The 17,217-nt window shown below is 39.2% G+C and overlaps 1 protein-coding gene across 3 annotated transcripts; it reads right to left on the reverse strand.

The window, feature by feature from the left end:
* Positions 1-241: 241 nt before the first annotated feature.
* Positions 242-13,931, reverse strand: LOC104420927 (ABC transporter B family member 20). Of its 3 annotated transcripts, XR_720910.3 has the most exons (12): positions 13,129-13,931; positions 10,567-10,621; positions 10,311-10,486; positions 9,986-10,186; positions 5,974-6,233; positions 5,576-5,886; positions 5,235-5,455; positions 4,783-5,123; positions 3,935-4,704; positions 3,578-3,819; positions 783-2,416; positions 242-568 (listed from the first exon to the last, which is right to left on the reverse strand). XR_720910.3 is itself a non-coding variant. In XM_010032703.3 (11 exons), exons 1-11 carry the CDS (start codon positions 13,552-13,554, stop codon positions 1,187-1,189), a joined length of 4,233 nt encoding a protein of 1,410 aa, XP_010031005.1. In that variant the 5' UTR covers positions 13,555-13,931; the 3' UTR covers positions 536-1,186. The 3 variants fall into 3 exon arrangements, 2 of the variants coding, with proteins under 2 accessions (XP_010031005.1, XP_018719664.1); XM_010032703.3 differs by having other exon boundaries at positions 536-2,416; XM_018864119.2 differs by lacking the exon at positions 13,129-13,931 and having other exon boundaries at positions 536-2,416; positions 10,311-10,484; positions 10,567-10,616.
* Positions 13,932-17,217: the final 3,286 nt, after the last annotated feature.

Genomic DNA, 17,217 nt, shown 5'->3' on the forward strand with positions numbered 1-17,217 from the left:
GTTGTAGTTAACACATTGAATTGAACACTCATTTTCGAAACCTAATAAACCATGATTTAGATTCCTAATAACTTTTTAGGATTAATATCACAAAAAAAAAAAAAAAAATCAAATTATGCCCATTGTAATACAAATACCAGAACCTTTTTTTTTATTACTAAAAACTCAAAATTTGCCCATTATGACACAAATACCCAGAATTTTTTTTTTTATCATGAAAAAATTCCCGAACTAATATCAATGTGACAAATATAGCTTAAATATAACTGAAATATAGGATACATATCCCCACACGTAAAAGTTGGGAGTATCTGTGCCACAATAGGCAAGGTTAGGATTTTTTATGACAATTTGCCATGTTTTTTTAAATATCCAAAGTCTAAGCTGCAGAACTTGTGGTGAAGGCCTCGTGTAGGGCGCATTGAATTTGTAGACATTGCCTGAATGACCCCAACAACGAGTAATCCTCTCGGGCATGTCAACCGAGGTGAATTCTAGACCAAGCTGAGCAACTGCTAAGACACGAATAGGAGAATTGAACAATGAACCTCCTTCAGGGCCGCGAAATCTATAAGAGATACAGTCTTGCCAGTTAGACCATAGAATTCACACTGAGCTTGAGAACAATAGTGATAACCAGGATAACTGGGAATGGACAGCCTTCACTTTTTCTCTCTCCAATCTATAATCATTCTATATAGCATGCACAAAATTGGGAAAGATACACAGCAAGAAACAACAAGAACCCTAGGGAAAAAGAGAGACCAGCAAAGAAAACATACCTCATCCCGATCAGAATCACTATATCACTCTTTTACCAATAAATTAACAAATCGATCCTGCCCCAGAGGCTAATTAGGCTTTTATACAATGGTGCTTGCCTCCAAAAGAATATGCATCTAACCTGAACCACATCCTCAACAAGCCAACTGGACACCTAAATATGTATTCTCCCCCGATATTTTGACAATGTGATCTTTCCTGCTTTAGCATTTATAGAAGCCTAGGTCATTTCTTTCATCTGTGTGCCTTCTGGCATTCATCAAACATTCTGAGAAGACCGAGCAAGCATCTCCGGCAAATCTCCCCATGCTTTATCTCTCATCAGCATCTCCAGCAATCGGCGGGGAGAATTAGGTACTTTGAAGAACCAAAACTACAATCCACATAAACCCCACTGCTACTGCTAAATGAGACGGTGTTGACGCAAGCCCTTCCCAAAGTGAGGTTGCATCAAACGTACATACAAACCATTCTTGGACATTAAAGAATCATGGGATCCTTCTTCCACAATGCGTCCACCATTTAGAACTACAATGTTGTCAACATGCCGCATCATTGCAGCTCTGTGGGCTATAAGAATGGTGGTCTTGTTTCCCATCACCAGCGTATCAAGAGCCTCCTGCACCACCCTACTTGACTCAGATTCAATGGATGAGCTAGCTTCATCTAATAACAATATGGGAGCATTCTTCAGAACTACACGAGCAATTGCAATTCTCTGTTTCTGTCCTGGGGTTAGATCAACACCTCTCATCCCCACATGCGTGTCATAACCATGAGGCAAGCTGCTGATGAAATGATGTGCATTTGCTATTCTAGCAGCCTCCTTCATCTCTGCTTCGCTTGCATTGTGCCTGGCATAGATGATATTTTCTCTGATGGTTGTTGAAAATATAATGGGTTCCTGCTGAACAAGGCCTAGGTGGTTTCTCAACCATCTCAAGTTGTAAAGCTTCAAATCTCGTCCATCTAGCAAAACCTGACCAGCAACTGGATCATAGAATCTTTCAATCAAAGAGATTATGGTGCTCTTTCCAGATCCAGAAACTCCAACCACTGCCACAGTTTGTCCCCCATTTACCTTAAGACTGAAATTACTCAGGACCAACACTTCTGGCCGAGTTGGATAACAAAAGTCAACATTTTTTAACTCAATGCTCCCATAGACATTAGGAGGCTTCAGCGCTGAATTATCATCTGGGTCGATTTTAGGCGCTCGGTCAATTATCTCGAATACAGAGGTAAGAGATTTCCGTCGTTTCAGTATATATGGAGCCAGTCCAAAAGGCTCCACTAGAGCAAATGTTGCAAAGGAGAAAACCATAAATTCCTTAATGCCCGTTGGTGGATCCATTTCTTTATTCTTAATCAATAATGCAGTGTACCACAGAAGAAGGGCATTGCAAGCGAAAAGGAGAAACTGGGAGAAACCAAACGCAAAACCAATTGCCACTCCATGAAGAAAACTCTGCTTGAGTATTCTCTTTAATTGTGATCTGTACAGTTCCATGACTTTGTTACCAGCACAAAATGCAACCACAGTGTATATGTTTCTTACTGCATCCTCAAGGACCAAAGATGCCTTCCGGTGCATTTCCTGGATGCCCCTTGAGAAGCCACCAAGCCACAGTTTCTGGCAAACCAAATTTGCCATCTAATCAGTAATTTGGGAACAAGAGGGTAGAAAAGAGTGCAACAAATATACTCGGCACAATGGATAGGATATAGCAAGCAAAGAGATATTTTGGAAATGCAAACACTATAAGGGCCTGTTTGTTTAAGATTAAGTTCAAGCAAAAAGTACTTCCCCACCAAGATTTACAAATTATTCAAATTGCAAAAATTTCTAATCATCAAATGTTTTAACTTGTAATTCTCTAGTGATTTCATTACTTAGATTAGATGGAAGTGTGGTCTACAGGGTTAAAAGCATGCCTACACCAGTGCCCACATAGCTTCCCATTCCTACAGCTCCTTCCCTTTCCTCCAACATATTTTCATGTTTCAAAATGTGTAAGACTATAATCAAGACTCAAAGATAAAGCTAATCAGGGGTATAAATCGTCAAGTGTTAACCAAATGAAACTTATCAAAATAAGTTCCTTTTCTCCAAAAGAATAAAACCCATCTTTTTCATCAATTGAATCTCTAAATTGCTTCTAGAGCCGAATAATAATAAGTGGCTATCAAAGCTTCTTTCCCTTCCAAACATCAATTTAATGCAGCTGTGGTATCATCATCAGTAATAAATTACAAGAATAATGGTATAAATAACAAATGGACATAAATTCCACTTCCACTACAATTAAATTTTAAGCATCCATCCATCCAGGTAATGATAGTAACAAAGAGAAGGTATCAAGCTTGGCCAATAGGATCATAGCATCCTCTAGGGCCAGTAATCTTCAAGAATCAGGGATATTGCACTTCAAAAGGATTAAGGCTACTTAAAACTTAGGAATAGTGTCACTCTTCGAGACAAGAGGGACTGTGTGAACTTCTCGTGAACTGACCAGGCCAGCAGGAAATACATGGCTGTCCACTCTTATGTTGAGCAGTAAGGGCCAGAGAAGGGCGTATAACAAAAGAATGTGATATTGACCACCAAGTTACATATTACTTACACAACTGGATTTAAGATTAGGGAATCAACAGGTCAGAAAAAGGAGCCCATCAGGATACATAAGAAAAAGTAGTCAAAACCAGATCAGGTTATTCTTTCTTTCAATGGCAAGTGATGGTGGAGTTATGTGAAAAACAGAGATTTGACAACAACATTAGATTATGAACAAACCTGTGCAATAGCTGAAACAGTAAGAACGGGCAGGGTTGCGAAAGCCACAAGTGCTAGTCGCCATTCTAACAGCATGCCTATAAGAATAGCCACAATAACAGCAGCACTGTCCTGTATAAATATGGAAAGACGATTACTAAAGGCAGCTCGGACAAAAGTAGCATCATTTGCCAAGCGCATGGATAAAGTGTCAGCACTATTCTCCTCTCCATCAAACCATCCAACTTCATTGCGAAGCATTGCTGTTTCAACAAGGTAAATGCCCATCATTTCATGTTATAAATATAAGATATCTAAGCTTATGGGACAAGTCTAATGAAGAATGGAAGAGAAAATAGACTTATTTGCAGATGTTACCTGAAAACATCATCCTACGAACTCGTTCTGTCATTTTCTCCCCCATGATACCAAAATAGAAGTGCTGAAGAAAATTGGCCACTACGGTCACTATTCCCATGCAAGCTATGATCAAGCACCATTTATCAACCTCCTGCCTCAGATGATCGCCACGAGATCTATAGTATGCTGTTACTATCAATGCGATTACATAAGCAAGGAGAGGATTAAAAGAACCAAATATTGCAGCACCAACACTGCCTAATGCAGCATAAAGCCATTCTGGAAAACTAAGCTCTGCCAATCGCCACAGTGATGGTGCTTCCCCATGTGTCCTGTCCTTTGCATCCTTTGATTTTATTGGAATATCATCAGAGTGACTATGGGGTCGACTAAATGTCTGAGAATGTGAACGCTCATTTTTCGGATCTGATGTCAGAAGGGGTGAAACAGGAGACTCAGGATCTGAACCGTTCACTTGTTGTTGTACAGACTGAACATCAATCTTTGGTAACTCTGGCAATCTCATCTCAAAACTATCCTGCCTTCTCATTGATGGCTCCTTATCCCCTGCATCTGTTGCGATACCATTTTCCTGCATATGCTCAGGAGGTGGGCTCCGAACTTTTGGTGATTCTTGTTGTCTAAATCCATGAACGCCAGGAACCCGCTGAAGAGAGGGTGATTTTACCAGCTTGGGAGATGAAGGTTCTTGGAAGCTATGACTTACTGAAGAATCCTTTTCAATTTCAAAAGCAGCAGTAGCTCCTTTATAATGTTTAACAGGCATCCTGAATGAAAAAGAATCACTTGTCATTTGGGACACTAGGCATCAGAAAGTTAGCAATGTCTTTAAGTAAAATGTGTACCTCCTAGGAAGCTTTGCTGCTTCTTCGCATCTAAGAAGCTCTGCATAAAGACCATCCAGCCCTACTAATTCATCATGTGTGCCCATTTCAACGAGCTGTCCCTCCTCCATCACAGCAATGTAATCAGCATTCCTGATGAGGCTAAGACGCCGGGCAATGATTATAGTAGAGCGCCCCAACATAAGGAGATCAAGAGCTGCCTGGACAACCTTTTCAGCCTCAAAATCAAGGCCACCAGTGACCTCATCAAGCAGAAGAATTGATGGATTTAGAAGCACAGCTCTCGCAATAGAAAGTTTAATTTTCTGTTCTTCTGTCAACGCTAAACCAGCTCTACCGACCTGCAAAGCATACAAGCTCCTTTAAAATGGAATTGATGAGAAAAGAACATCCATTTAAAGTTCCATTTAACTTCAGCATTTCAAACATGAATTCAAACTTCTGCATTTTACCTGTGTCTCGTATCCTTTTTCAAGTGAAGTGATGAAAGTATGCGCATGTGCAATTTTGGCAGCTTCCTCAATTTGATCCATATTAACATCCCGGCCATAAGCAATGTTATCAATGATGCTCAGGCTTAGTAAGGCAGGTTCCTGGGTAACCAGTCCTATTTGGCGTCTTAGCCATTCCAATTTCATATTCTTAATATTTTCTCCATCAAGAAGAACTTCTCCTGCATCAGAAAAATAAAAACATAGGAATCCGTAATCCCCAAATAGTTGCCAAAAGATTTCAATGGAACTTTCGGAACAGAATGTCTAGGGACTACAGTAATAAGAGGAACTTGTCATACCTAACGTGGGATCATAAAACCGCTCCATCAAAGGAATGATACTGCTCTTCCCTGAACCGTTCCGTCCAACAAGTGCAACGGCTTTCTTAGCAGGTACGGTGAGATAAAATCCACTCAGAATAGGGATTTCAGGACGAGAAAGATAGCTGAAATAAACGTTCCGGAACTCAATATTTCCTTGAACAGACTCCAGAATATTCCCATCATGATTGACTGAAGAGGATGATCGGCTAATCATCTCAAAAAGTCTATAAGCAGCAATCCTTCCTTGATCAAATGAGTAGAAATTTGTTGCAGCTTGATTCAGACCTCTACACACACATAAAATAAGTTTCCCTTGAGAAGTTGTGAAAATTATGGGGAGATCTGTAAGTAAAAGTTGTGCTTAATACGCTTACAGGCCACTTAGTATTATAGCAAACAAGGCTGCTATGACTTGACCACCATGAGCTTTTCCATTTGTAACTAGGAACCTCCCAACCCAAAGTTGTAAGGCGCAAGAACATATTGCAAGCCCATATGTAAATCCAAGCCCAAGCCCTTGCACAAGACTTATCAGTATACCATATCTCAGTGTTGCTTGTAGTGAAGTTGCATATGAATACTTGGCCAATGTTTCATTGGTGAATGCATATAAGGTCCTAATACATGAAACTGCCTGCATAATTGGAAACATATCGAAATGAGGTAACAGCTTCAACGTTTCTCACAAGTGACAGGCTAATGAATCAATGCTTACCTTACGCCTCATTTTAAAAAAAAAATACGTGCTTACCTATCTAATATAAAGGGAGACTTTTTTGTTGTTTGCTTCAAGTATAATAGAATCAATATTTGATTAGAAACTTTCTGAAAAGTCACAGAATGATAAGTCAAAATTTTAATCATCCACGGCTTCTTTCGTCAAAAGTGGAAGTCATTAACCAGGCATTATAGGTGGAATAAGGAACCATCGAAATTGCTTGCCTAATAGAAGAGCTCTGTTCCTTCACATGTCATAGAGACTCAATCCAAGTCCACAGAACTTAGAAATGTACAGAAACACCACAAAGCAAAAAGGACAAAAACAAAGAAACTGCAAAAAGCAAATAGGCTCAAGGGTGGAGTCCAGGAAACAGATGCGATGCAGCCAACCAAATCATGCAAGATGATATTTGTTCAAATATTGATGTTTCTACCAAGTTTTGGTGAAGATGGACTTTGCAAATCAAGTAAGAATCCTAAGGTAAATTACCAGTCTTATATCATTTAGGATTTGATTCTTATTAGGGTTTTATTGAGTGCCCATTTTATTTTGGATAAAATATTATGTTCCCTATTCTATATTGTTTTTCTTGTTTAGATTTTTCCAGTCTCAACTAGATGTAGAACTTTAGAGAGTCTGTCATTGTACTTCTCTCTTCTCAATAGAGTCGACGATCATTTGAATTTTTCAAGTATTTGTCTAGGTATTGTGCGATGCAATTATTCTCTTAGGTGTGATGCTTAAGAAACCCTAGGTGTGATGCTTAGTAAGCTTTCAGTGTGAAGCCTAAAAATATATTCTCTATTGTGAGATTTGTCATTCTATATCAATTTTGGTATCAGGTAAAGGTTCCTACACTTTCTCCAACAATGGTGACCAAAGCTGAGTTGAATTCCAAAGTTGGTGAGTTGACATCCGAGTTGGATGCTTTGCATAAAGATCATGAACACTGTTTCAAGCAACAAAACAGCAAGTTCGATGAACTCTCAGGGCAAATAAAGTTGTTTATTGCCCTAGAAGTGCAACCAATAGAAAGAACCATCAATTAAGTCCCTCCACAAAATTAAAAAACTAAAGGTGTTCAAGATTTTCAAGTATTAGAAGAATCCGAACTCAAGAAAGAAGATCTTGAATCACATGACACTGTTGATTGCATGAAAGAGATTGAAAATAAAAACGGATCAAGCACGGAGGATGGCCTGAAAGTCTGTCCTTCTGGTGTGGAGATTCTGGTCATGTTGCTTATCAATGTCCAGAGACATTTCATATTGGGTATAACAAGCAAAATCCAGTTCACGGCGGCTGTGAAGATCATGCAAGCAAAATTGAGGATACGGATTTCATGATACCATCCAACATGGATTATCAGAAAGAGTTTGATCAAGATTTGTCTCAAAACATGCCACTATTGAACTTCTTTCAGCTAGAAGGACAAAACTTATCATAATGCAGATGAAGCTGAAAATTAAATTGTTTGACGCTTCAAAACTCAAGGAATTTAACAAAGAAAACTAAAATTGAGGATAAGTCTTCTCTAAAGAGGGGAGAATGATGCAGCCAACAAAATCATGAAAGATGATATTTACTCAAATATTGACATTTCTACCAAGTTTTGGAGAAGATGGACTTCACAAATCAAGTTAAAGTCCTAAGGAATTAGGATTCTTATTGCAGATAAATTAGCAGTCTCATATCTTTTTGGATTTTATTCTTATTGAGACTTTATTCACATCATTGTAATTCTTCTTTTTCAATAGAGTCAATGGTTACTTGAATATTGCAAGTATTTGCTTTGGGATTGTGCAATGCAATTCTTCTCTTAGGATGATGCTTACGAAACCTAGATGTGATTAGGAAGCTTTGGATGTGAAGCCTCAAGATTGATTCTCTACTGTGGGATTTCTCATCCTGCATCAAGATGGCCACAAACAAGTGACACAATAATCACATGTTAATCAACAACTCAATAGGGATTGGTCAGTCCCTAGCAAAGGGCATTTCTGCGGCCTTCAAGCCAAAAGCATCAAGTTCACATAGCAATATTCCATATTTCCAAAATAGGGGGAAGCCTCTAAATAGGTCTAGGTTCACATCACCTGCCTCACTTTCAAACTTAACCACCAACATTAACTTCACATCTGGACAATAATATTTCTAGCCAATTTCAAAAAAGATATCAAATGCTATTCATTGAAAACTCAGCTATGTCTAACTACAACTGCATAGACAATTGTGTGGACATATACATCTACAAATAAAACATTATAAATGGTTTCGAATCTGAATTGTAAATCTGACTAATGGCTTACTCAAGTGATGCCACAGGTTGAAAATAATGATACAGAGGTTTTTTTCTGTAAATTGCATTTTGTACTTTTTAGCACTCTCGTTGTATAATATGAATGAAATAATTTTAAAGTGTAAATATACACTAAACACTAATATATTTTCAACCATAATATAAAGAAGCATTATCAAATAAGGACAGTGATTGAGTAGGTAAAAGTGGACATTGTCCCACAACTTAACATACCTAATATATCCTTTAGAATGTTAAAAGGTCAATAAAAGTCCTATTCATTTGCGGACACTTGTCAACTGTGGTTGCATTAAAACCTCACTTTTTAATAATAAGATTTGTCATCTAAATGCAATATTGAGGCAGGTGGTTTAATATGTTTTTAAAGCAAGCCAGGTCATTTGAGATTGACCCTTTCTACAAGGAGATGACTTGCAATGTTCCCAACACCTATGGAAGAATATTACAACCAGAAAGACCCTATAAGGGACCTTTCAGGAAGATTTTTGGACACTGCACTTGTGCAGCCCAAATGGTGGACAAGCACCCACCACATGTTGCAGAAACTGAAAATTACAAATCAATTTGAACAAGTTGTTCATAAGGCCCACATTCAGAGTCTTTTAAGCCAAACCAATTCCCACCGCCTTTCCTAGTAAAGCTAGGAAGACCAGGAGGTTTCTGACTGCTTTGGTTGGATACACGCTTCAGCAAACAAAAAGAGAGGCCTCATACGTGACATGAGTCACGTTTGCACCCACAAAGAAACTGTTAGTAGCGACACAAGATTTTCTTAGACAAGATTACTATAAAATTGCTTGGGAAGGCAAGCTCTTCCAAACCAAGAATATTCTACATCAACGAAGGACTGTCTCAAAGGTCGAGAATTACAAGCAGATTTGGCTCTAAAAAACCTCGAGAATTAAGGAAGAAGAGAAAAGAGAGGAAGGTAGTGAGGACCTTTTAGTATGCAAACCTTGAAAAATGACTCGTCCTGAAGCAGTGCAATCATCTTTTGGTTTGTACTTTTATTTTTCCATTTTGGTGAAAATAGATAGTTGAGTCAAAGAGAAGCAATGGAGAGTTAGTCAGTTTTATAGGATCAAAAAGTCACCATATAGAATTAAGTTGTATTTGCAATTCCATTTCACTCAATCTTTATTCTTCATGATTTTGGTGCACCTGATAGTCACCCAACTTCAAATTTATACTCTTCATAAACATGAAATCAGTGACAGAAGAGTGCAATTAATGTTCAAACATCGCAGGTATCAGTAAACACATTGTCCCCGGGGGGGTGGGGGCCGGTGGGGAGTGGGGGCGACCCTTGCGTGGGGTTAGCAAAATTATAGAGAAGGGAAGGTACCTGTTCAGCAATGCTAGCTGCTTCCGCATATGCATCTTGGATATTCTCAGCAAGCCTATGAAGAAATATATTGGATATTCCTCCAGCAGCAACAATGAAAGGACCAGTTGCTAATGTTATCAGGGCAATCTGCCAACAGTTGACAAATCCAATAACTAGCCCACTGAAAAAAGTGGCCATGTTATGAATATAATTTCCAACCTGCAATTAGAAAGGCTAATCCAATTACCAAAAAATATTTGCATCGAGAAAATGGTTCCATTACTTCAGTCTCACAACAATAAATTTCAAAAAGAAGAGGCTCAGAGCACAGAAGAGACTGTACTTTTTCACTGAGAGCAGACTGAATGAGTAGCACGTCACTCAATACTTGGCTCACGATGTCCCCATTGTTTCCATATGTATCGAAAAAACTCATGTCCTGGTTAAGCAACACTTGGACATACTTTGACCGGATGACTGCTGTCTGTCTTTCCCCCGTCAATATCCAGCATGAGACCTCTATTACAAAGAATAAGTTAGTGTTGAGGCAGCAATGCATCACCTTTTAATTTGTAGAGCACATAATTATCAAATCTTACCAATCCAACCAAAAGCAAAGACGCCAACTGCAATCCAAAGAAGTGACAAAGAGAGCTGCAGAAAAGACGTACACAGAAATGAAAAGTGTGAGATCAAATCAACAAATCACAGTTCACATATAACTTAATTTAAAAAATTATTATTAGCATGGTGATATATATGGTCATTGGGAGGACAGTAGACCAGAAGAGTGCCCTAAATGTATAAGGGACCAGGCTTTGTATACAATCACCTCCTCCCCAATGAATTTTCCACCAGAGACATGATTGAGAACCACTATGCACCAGATGGTAAAGTATCTCCTTTCATCAATCAATATCTCCAATTAAATCACACCTTTTGACATCATTGACTATTTTTTAAGGAAATGATGTTCCTCACCGGTTGCTCAATAAATCGGGAAATTTCAGCAGAACTTTCATCACTCACTACTTTATCAAGAAAAAAAAAGGCGATACGCCAATAAAAAAACAACTTAATGACGGTTGGGACCAACTATGTATTGATAATTTCTCTATATACATGATTCCTTAAAACATCGACTACATTGTCAAGTTCATCAATTACACTAGTACTCCTCTCTTCCGCCTTGTGGATATGCACTTTAAGAGGAGAGGAAGAGGACAAACGGCCAATTGCATACATGTCTATTAGACAAAAGGATGACCAGCCATGGTATTGGGGATAGCATGATGACACCTCATACATTTTTTAAGTAACCACACCACACACCTTATGCTTTATGAAATATTTACTACGACACCTTATGCTTATGAAATATTATAACGACACCTCATATATTTTTAAAGGAGCTCTATGAAGCCTAGATAGACTGAGATTGATAACACGGTTCCATATCATACTGTATACATGCACAATTTGAGTTGACTGATGGCAATTCACTCTATCAAACATCTAAACTGACAAAATAATTAATTATTCAACAATCTTAGTCTAAGTGAACACAGTAAAGGCCATAACCACTGTCGTAGAACTATTCTAGGTTGAATGACTTTATGGAGCTGTGAGTCACTTTACTGTAGAATATGAGAGGTGTCATAATGATTTTTAAAAATATAAGCACAGACAATATCATCGTAATGTACTGGAAACCGAGGTGCCCATACCCTACATAAAAACCCGTAAGAAATAATCATGCTTGACGTCCATTGTATTTATTTATATTTTCAGCCTCAACTTTCAAGAACTTACAACACACTTTACCTCTAATATCCATTCTCTACCAAATCCTTGACAAGGCATATTTCATATCTCAAAATAATATGATCTACGTAGACATTTATAAATCTGGTTACGCATTACAAACCAACTGGAAAAACTATGCTTGACAGGTTTAGTTTTCATTAAATTCTTCATCTTTTTCTAATACATGACACTTCAGCCTTACCAACCAGTGGGTTCTCAATACTAAATCCATAACAAGGCATATTTTCATTTCAAGAAAAGATTTCGTTAATGAGTGCTGTGGGACACTTGTTAAGCAACCAAATAAGGAATGTATGCAGTTTTCAAAACATTGTTTTCTCATACTATGTTTAACAAATGTTTTGGAAATTGAGATAATCTTCATTGAAAGTGCACTTGTTATCAAGACATTTCAAAAAAAAAAAAAAACTATAGTACAAAAACTCACTTATATCGGCATCAAATTTCAATTGTTAAACTTGGGTCATAATGAATCAAATCAAAAATAAGTTGCCCCAAGTATACCTTACTTCTTTTCTTGGTAGAGTATACCCAGCTTCCTACATGCGTACCTCACAAACACATTTACCAGTTCAAAGTGAAGGAGACAAGACTTTTTTGGTGCCTTTCCACCCCTTTGGCTTTTGTGGTGGATAAATATGTCCCAAGAACAGTAACATATAGAGAATAAAAGTATAACAAACCGAATGCAGCTTGCACCCATAACTTTTCTTCTTCATACAGAAGAACAACTAGAGGAACACATCATTCCTGGTCAGAGTTATTGGATTCAATCCCACTTTTGCAGTGTTCACTGGTCAATTCACTGCCTTGCAAAATAATTTAGGACACTAGTACAGCTAGATTTCTGAAACAAATTTAATCAGCACAGTGTTTACATGAACAAGTCACAAGCCTACAAGTAGAACACCCAAAAATAGTTTGGAGATATTAAAACAAAAAAAACTCCACCAACTTTCGCAATGAGCCCTGTGTTTCTGAACAGGTGGGAAGACCAGGCAGGATACAGATGCCATTGCTATAGCTCAAGACAAAACCAAATTGGCCAAATTCCTTTAGCAAACCTAGCAGAGCAGCTGATGATTTATCAAGCAAGTCATTTAGCAAAAGCACTTGGGTAAAAATGACAACTTTCCACACAAAGAATAACCCATCCAATAAATCTCCTCAGTTCATATAAGCTAAATTCAGTTCACCCAACAATCTCCATCACTAAATGCACTAACTCCTACTCCCTAAGTCCTACTGCCAACATTCTTCCTCAAGCCAAACAGAACCAAATTAGCACCGCATGAACAATACAAAGACTAGGGTTTTGAAGAAGGTCCAGTTACCTCTTTAAACTGGTCAAACATCTCGAGATCAGAAGGAGGAGGCGGCGCAGCTCCACCCGGAGGAGACTCTTGCACACGTCCTAAGCGAAGGACGTCCACAATCTTCGCGAAGTAATGCAAGTAGAACACGAGGGCGGTGCCGTGGGCGGCCGCGGCGAGGGATCCCACGATCATCAGGCCCCAATCGAACTGGTCCGCGCAGGCGAAGAGCCGCGAGAAGGGCACCGCAGCGGGGGGCGGCTCCACCTCCTCCGGCTCCTCCATCTCCTCCTCCGGCTCCACCTGGGCCCCGGCGGGGCCCCCGCCCTCGACGCTCGCGTCGACGTACGGGGACGGGGACTCGGGCGGCTCGGACACCTCCGAGACCGGCGTCAGCGGCTGGATGTGCGGCGGCGACCAGCCGAACAGCCCTCGCGATATCATCATCTTGCTGCCGCCGCTGCCAACGCCCCCTCTCCCTCGCCCTCTGCCCCCGCGAGCTCTCGAGATTTCACTGTCCCCTCCCCGACCGAAAAAACCCAAAACCTAGAAGAAAACCTCGCCAATCTCTCTCCGTCTCTGTCTCTCTCTGTGTGAAACGCTTGCGTAGAGAGAGAGAGAGAGAGAGACCCGATTCGAGTGAATCGCCGGTTTTCTCTCTCTACGGAAGCTCGGTCGGAGTAGAGAGAGGAGCTCCGACGCGAGTGGATCTGCCGAAATCGGAGGATGCCCGGCCGGCCGCAGGAGGAGGCAGCAGGGAGGGAGACGAGGTGGGGAGCAGATTCAGAGTTTCAGCGACGCACCATTTTTCGATTCTCCACTGTGTCGCTGTTTTTTCGCTTTATTTTCTTTGCCTCTTTTCTTTTTTTTTTTTTTTTTTTTTTTTTGCCCCCTCTCCTTCTTTCTTTCTTTTTATTATTATTATCATTATTATTATTTTATTATTATTATTATTATTTTGGAACAGGGAGGAAGAAAAAGCGGGGAGTCGTCGTTGTCGTCGTCGTCGTTGAGGGCGTGACCGAGTCAAAGGAGGCGGAGGGAGGGAGGGAGGGAGGGAGGGAGGGAGGAGGAGAAGGAAAAGCTTGGCTCACCCGCGGCAGCACCAAGGGCCTTCTGCTACCCTTTTTTTTTTTTTTATTTTCTTTATCGTTAATACCCAACAAAATATGTAAATTATATTCTCAACTTTTTTTTTTTTTTTGTTGCTGAAAATTCTAAATTTACCCATTATTTTGACATAAATATTAAATAGAATAAAAATAGATGACATATATATATCACAAATATATAAAATGAAGTTCGTTTTCGTAGTATAAAAAAATTGAAAGTATTTGTGCTACGACAAATAAATTTAGAATTTTTTGTGAAATAAAATAAATTTAAGATATTTATGCCACCGCAATTATAGTTTGGAGTTTTTATTTTAATGGTATTTGCTCTCTTTGTTTACTAATTTCCCATTTTTTTTCGAATTAACGGTCAAACGCCGCCGAACATGTGGTGTATTTTCTTTCTTCAAAATTCAGAAATGATAAAAAATAAAAATAAAAAACAGCGAGTCAGCAGTGACCGGCGCCCCCCAGGGGGGGCATTTCGGGGATTTCGCGGTGCGTAATGATGGGGGCGAGTGTGTGAACAGCTGGACCAGCCGAATAAAAAGGTCTTTTTACCAGAAGGTTTTGTTTTTCTTTTTTTTTTCTCCCTTAATAATGGTCTGGCAGGTCAAGAAAAATCACTTTCTTTCTTTCAACATGCTCAAATCCTTGATTTTTTTTTCCCGAAAATGTTTATTAGGAATCATCAGTCCCTAATTTTAATCCAAAAAATAAATAAATGGAATGCAACATTTAGTCACTAGAATAATAATATATGCGCTTTGCATGGAAATGCATAAAAGTGCAAGGTCAATCAACAATTTATCGAGTTTAAATTAAAATCATAAATTATTTTCACTTCATAATTATAAGATATAATGAACTATGAAATTACCGATAAAAAAAGATTACGAAATTTAGAATTTAGAAGAATTATTGAATTGATTTTTCTCCTAGATAAAATGCTTGGAGATTGTTATAATTGCTCAACCAATTACTGAGGAAAACATAATCAAATCATAATATGCATAAAACGTTGTTGACAATAAAATAAAATAAAATGAGAATTTTTTTTATTGTCCAAGAGTTTTAAGCTTTGGGAAATGATCTCGTCAATGAAAATAGTGGTCAAGATGAAGAGAACCAAATACTTGTTGCCAAAGTCGTGGACAATAGATATGGAGGAAGTTATCGACAAAAGCCTTCACTGAATGACTAGGGTCATCAATAATTAGTTATTATAAATTTTGCTTAGTATTGGAGATTAAAGAAAGACAAGATGCGTCGATTTTAATACAAAATTGATGGTTGGTTGTCTCGATAGTCTCGAAATTTGAACTTGAGTAATGATTATTGGAGCACAACGAATGTTGCCTAAAATCTTGAGGAACGTGTATCAATAATCGTAACTTAGTGAGTCATTAGTAGATTTAAAGTAACAACGGATTACTTGTATTTGCCATCAATGAGTGAATTTTTGTAAAGAAGCTCCAACAAGAATCGGTTCTTTACAAATTTACGGTTCGTATACTCTAAATTCTGGTATTCACACTTTACCTTCCTTTAATTTCAAGACACTGTTTCTTATCCAAAATTAACAAACAGCCACACACACTTTATATTAAAAAAGCGCCCCCCTTTTATATTAAAAAAAAAATCCAAATTAATCCTTTGAAAAACCTAACTTATGTATTTTTCAATGCTCATGTTGCTGCGAATAATGAACCGGCTAGGAATTTATACATGGAAAGTGCCTTCATTCATCTATGAAACCAAAAATAAAACTATGAAAGCGACGAAATTCATACAGCAAAGCCAGGTGTCTCGGTCGGCCCGGAGAATCCTTTTTGTGGACAGGTCTTGCCTTCCACCCATGAATTATACAACTTTCGCAAAAGGGCGTTTTCCCATCTTCTGCAATTTTTCCCTTTCCTCCCTGGAGATTGATCATCATCTCCTGGGTATTTGATTTGACTAGGCATTTTATAGAAGAGAGACTTCTACATCTTGTCTTGTGCACCAGCACAAGTAATCAAAGCTGCAAATTTGTCAAGGTATGTTGCAATAAATGAATCAGTAGTTTTCCAAGGGCATTCGATGTCAATCCATCGGCGGCACCTGAACTTTGCTCCATCTATGGAAGCTGCCGAACAGAGTAATTTCAACCATTCACATAAATGATATTACTTTACGTTTTTTCGTTAGGCAATATTTGTTCATCTATTTTGGTCCTCCTGTTTCTTGGAAAATGTCTCGTCCGGAAACATTTTTCACGTTTTTCGGCAGTTAGATCGCTTAAAAAAACAGTCTAGACTTAGACGTTTGGACCCAAGACACGGGTGCGCGGGCTCATATCCCCTGAAGCTGGGCTGAGGACCTTGATGACTTGGGATGGGTTCCAAGCGCCATGAGTCATGGTACCCAGTGTTCGAGCTCGCAACTCTAGCACCGGGACCAGATCCCCTAGGCTGGGCCCAGGATCACGAGGCTTGTGATAAGGTCCTGTGGCATTGCACAAGGCCCCGGTGGCCGGCTCCCACACTCGAGTGGCTAGCGCTCGTGCCCTCTCTCAAGTCTCTCGAGGTTGGGCCCGAGCCGAGCCCTTGGCACCCATGCCCGAGACCCCGATGGCCAGGCTTGGGGACCCAATTCCAGTGCCTGGTGCCTGTGTCCCTCAAAGCCAGGCAGAGGTCCCGGTGGCAGTGGTCCTCCATCTATTGAAACTTCTTTTATTTTGGGTATCAAAGTATTAAAACTTGTCGTTGTTCTTAAAAGCATGAAGAATTATTTCGTCCAGCACATTCTGCCACCGGGTTCACTGTTTGGTATCAAAGTGTTATAGCTTGTTGCATCTGACCGTTTGCAACGGGATTGTCACGCTAGTCTTTGACAAATTTGAAGCATAAGAATGCCTTGTATACAACTCCATCGAAGATCTAGACTCTGCAGAAAGGGAAGAAATCGGTTTCCCTTCATTGAAAATTCAAGAGATACAAGCATCTCCATCTTCACA

Source organism: Eucalyptus grandis, chromosome 10 (assembly GCF_016545825.1).
Source record: "Eucalyptus grandis isolate ANBG69807.140 chromosome 10, ASM1654582v1, whole genome shotgun sequence".
Classification (NCBI taxonomy): Eukaryota; Viridiplantae; Streptophyta; class Magnoliopsida; order Myrtales; family Myrtaceae; genus Eucalyptus; species Eucalyptus grandis.

What these genes read in the sequence shown, in the direction of transcription:
- LOC104420927 (XM_010032703.3), bottom strand. Translation starts at nt 13,554, where the DNA reads ATGATGATATCGCGAGGGCTGTTCGGCTGGTCGCCGCCGCACATCCAG. An exon ending in TGTTTGACCAGTTTAAAGAG is followed by an intron (nt 10,622 to 13,128) that starts GTAACTGGACCT and finishes TCTTTTCTGCAG; the next exon opens with CTCTCTTTGTCACTTCTTTG. An exon ending in GCAGCAAAGCTTCCTAGGAG is followed by an intron (nt 4,705 to 4,782) that starts GTACACATTTTA and finishes TTTTTCATTCAG; the next exon opens with GATGCCTGTTAAACATTATA.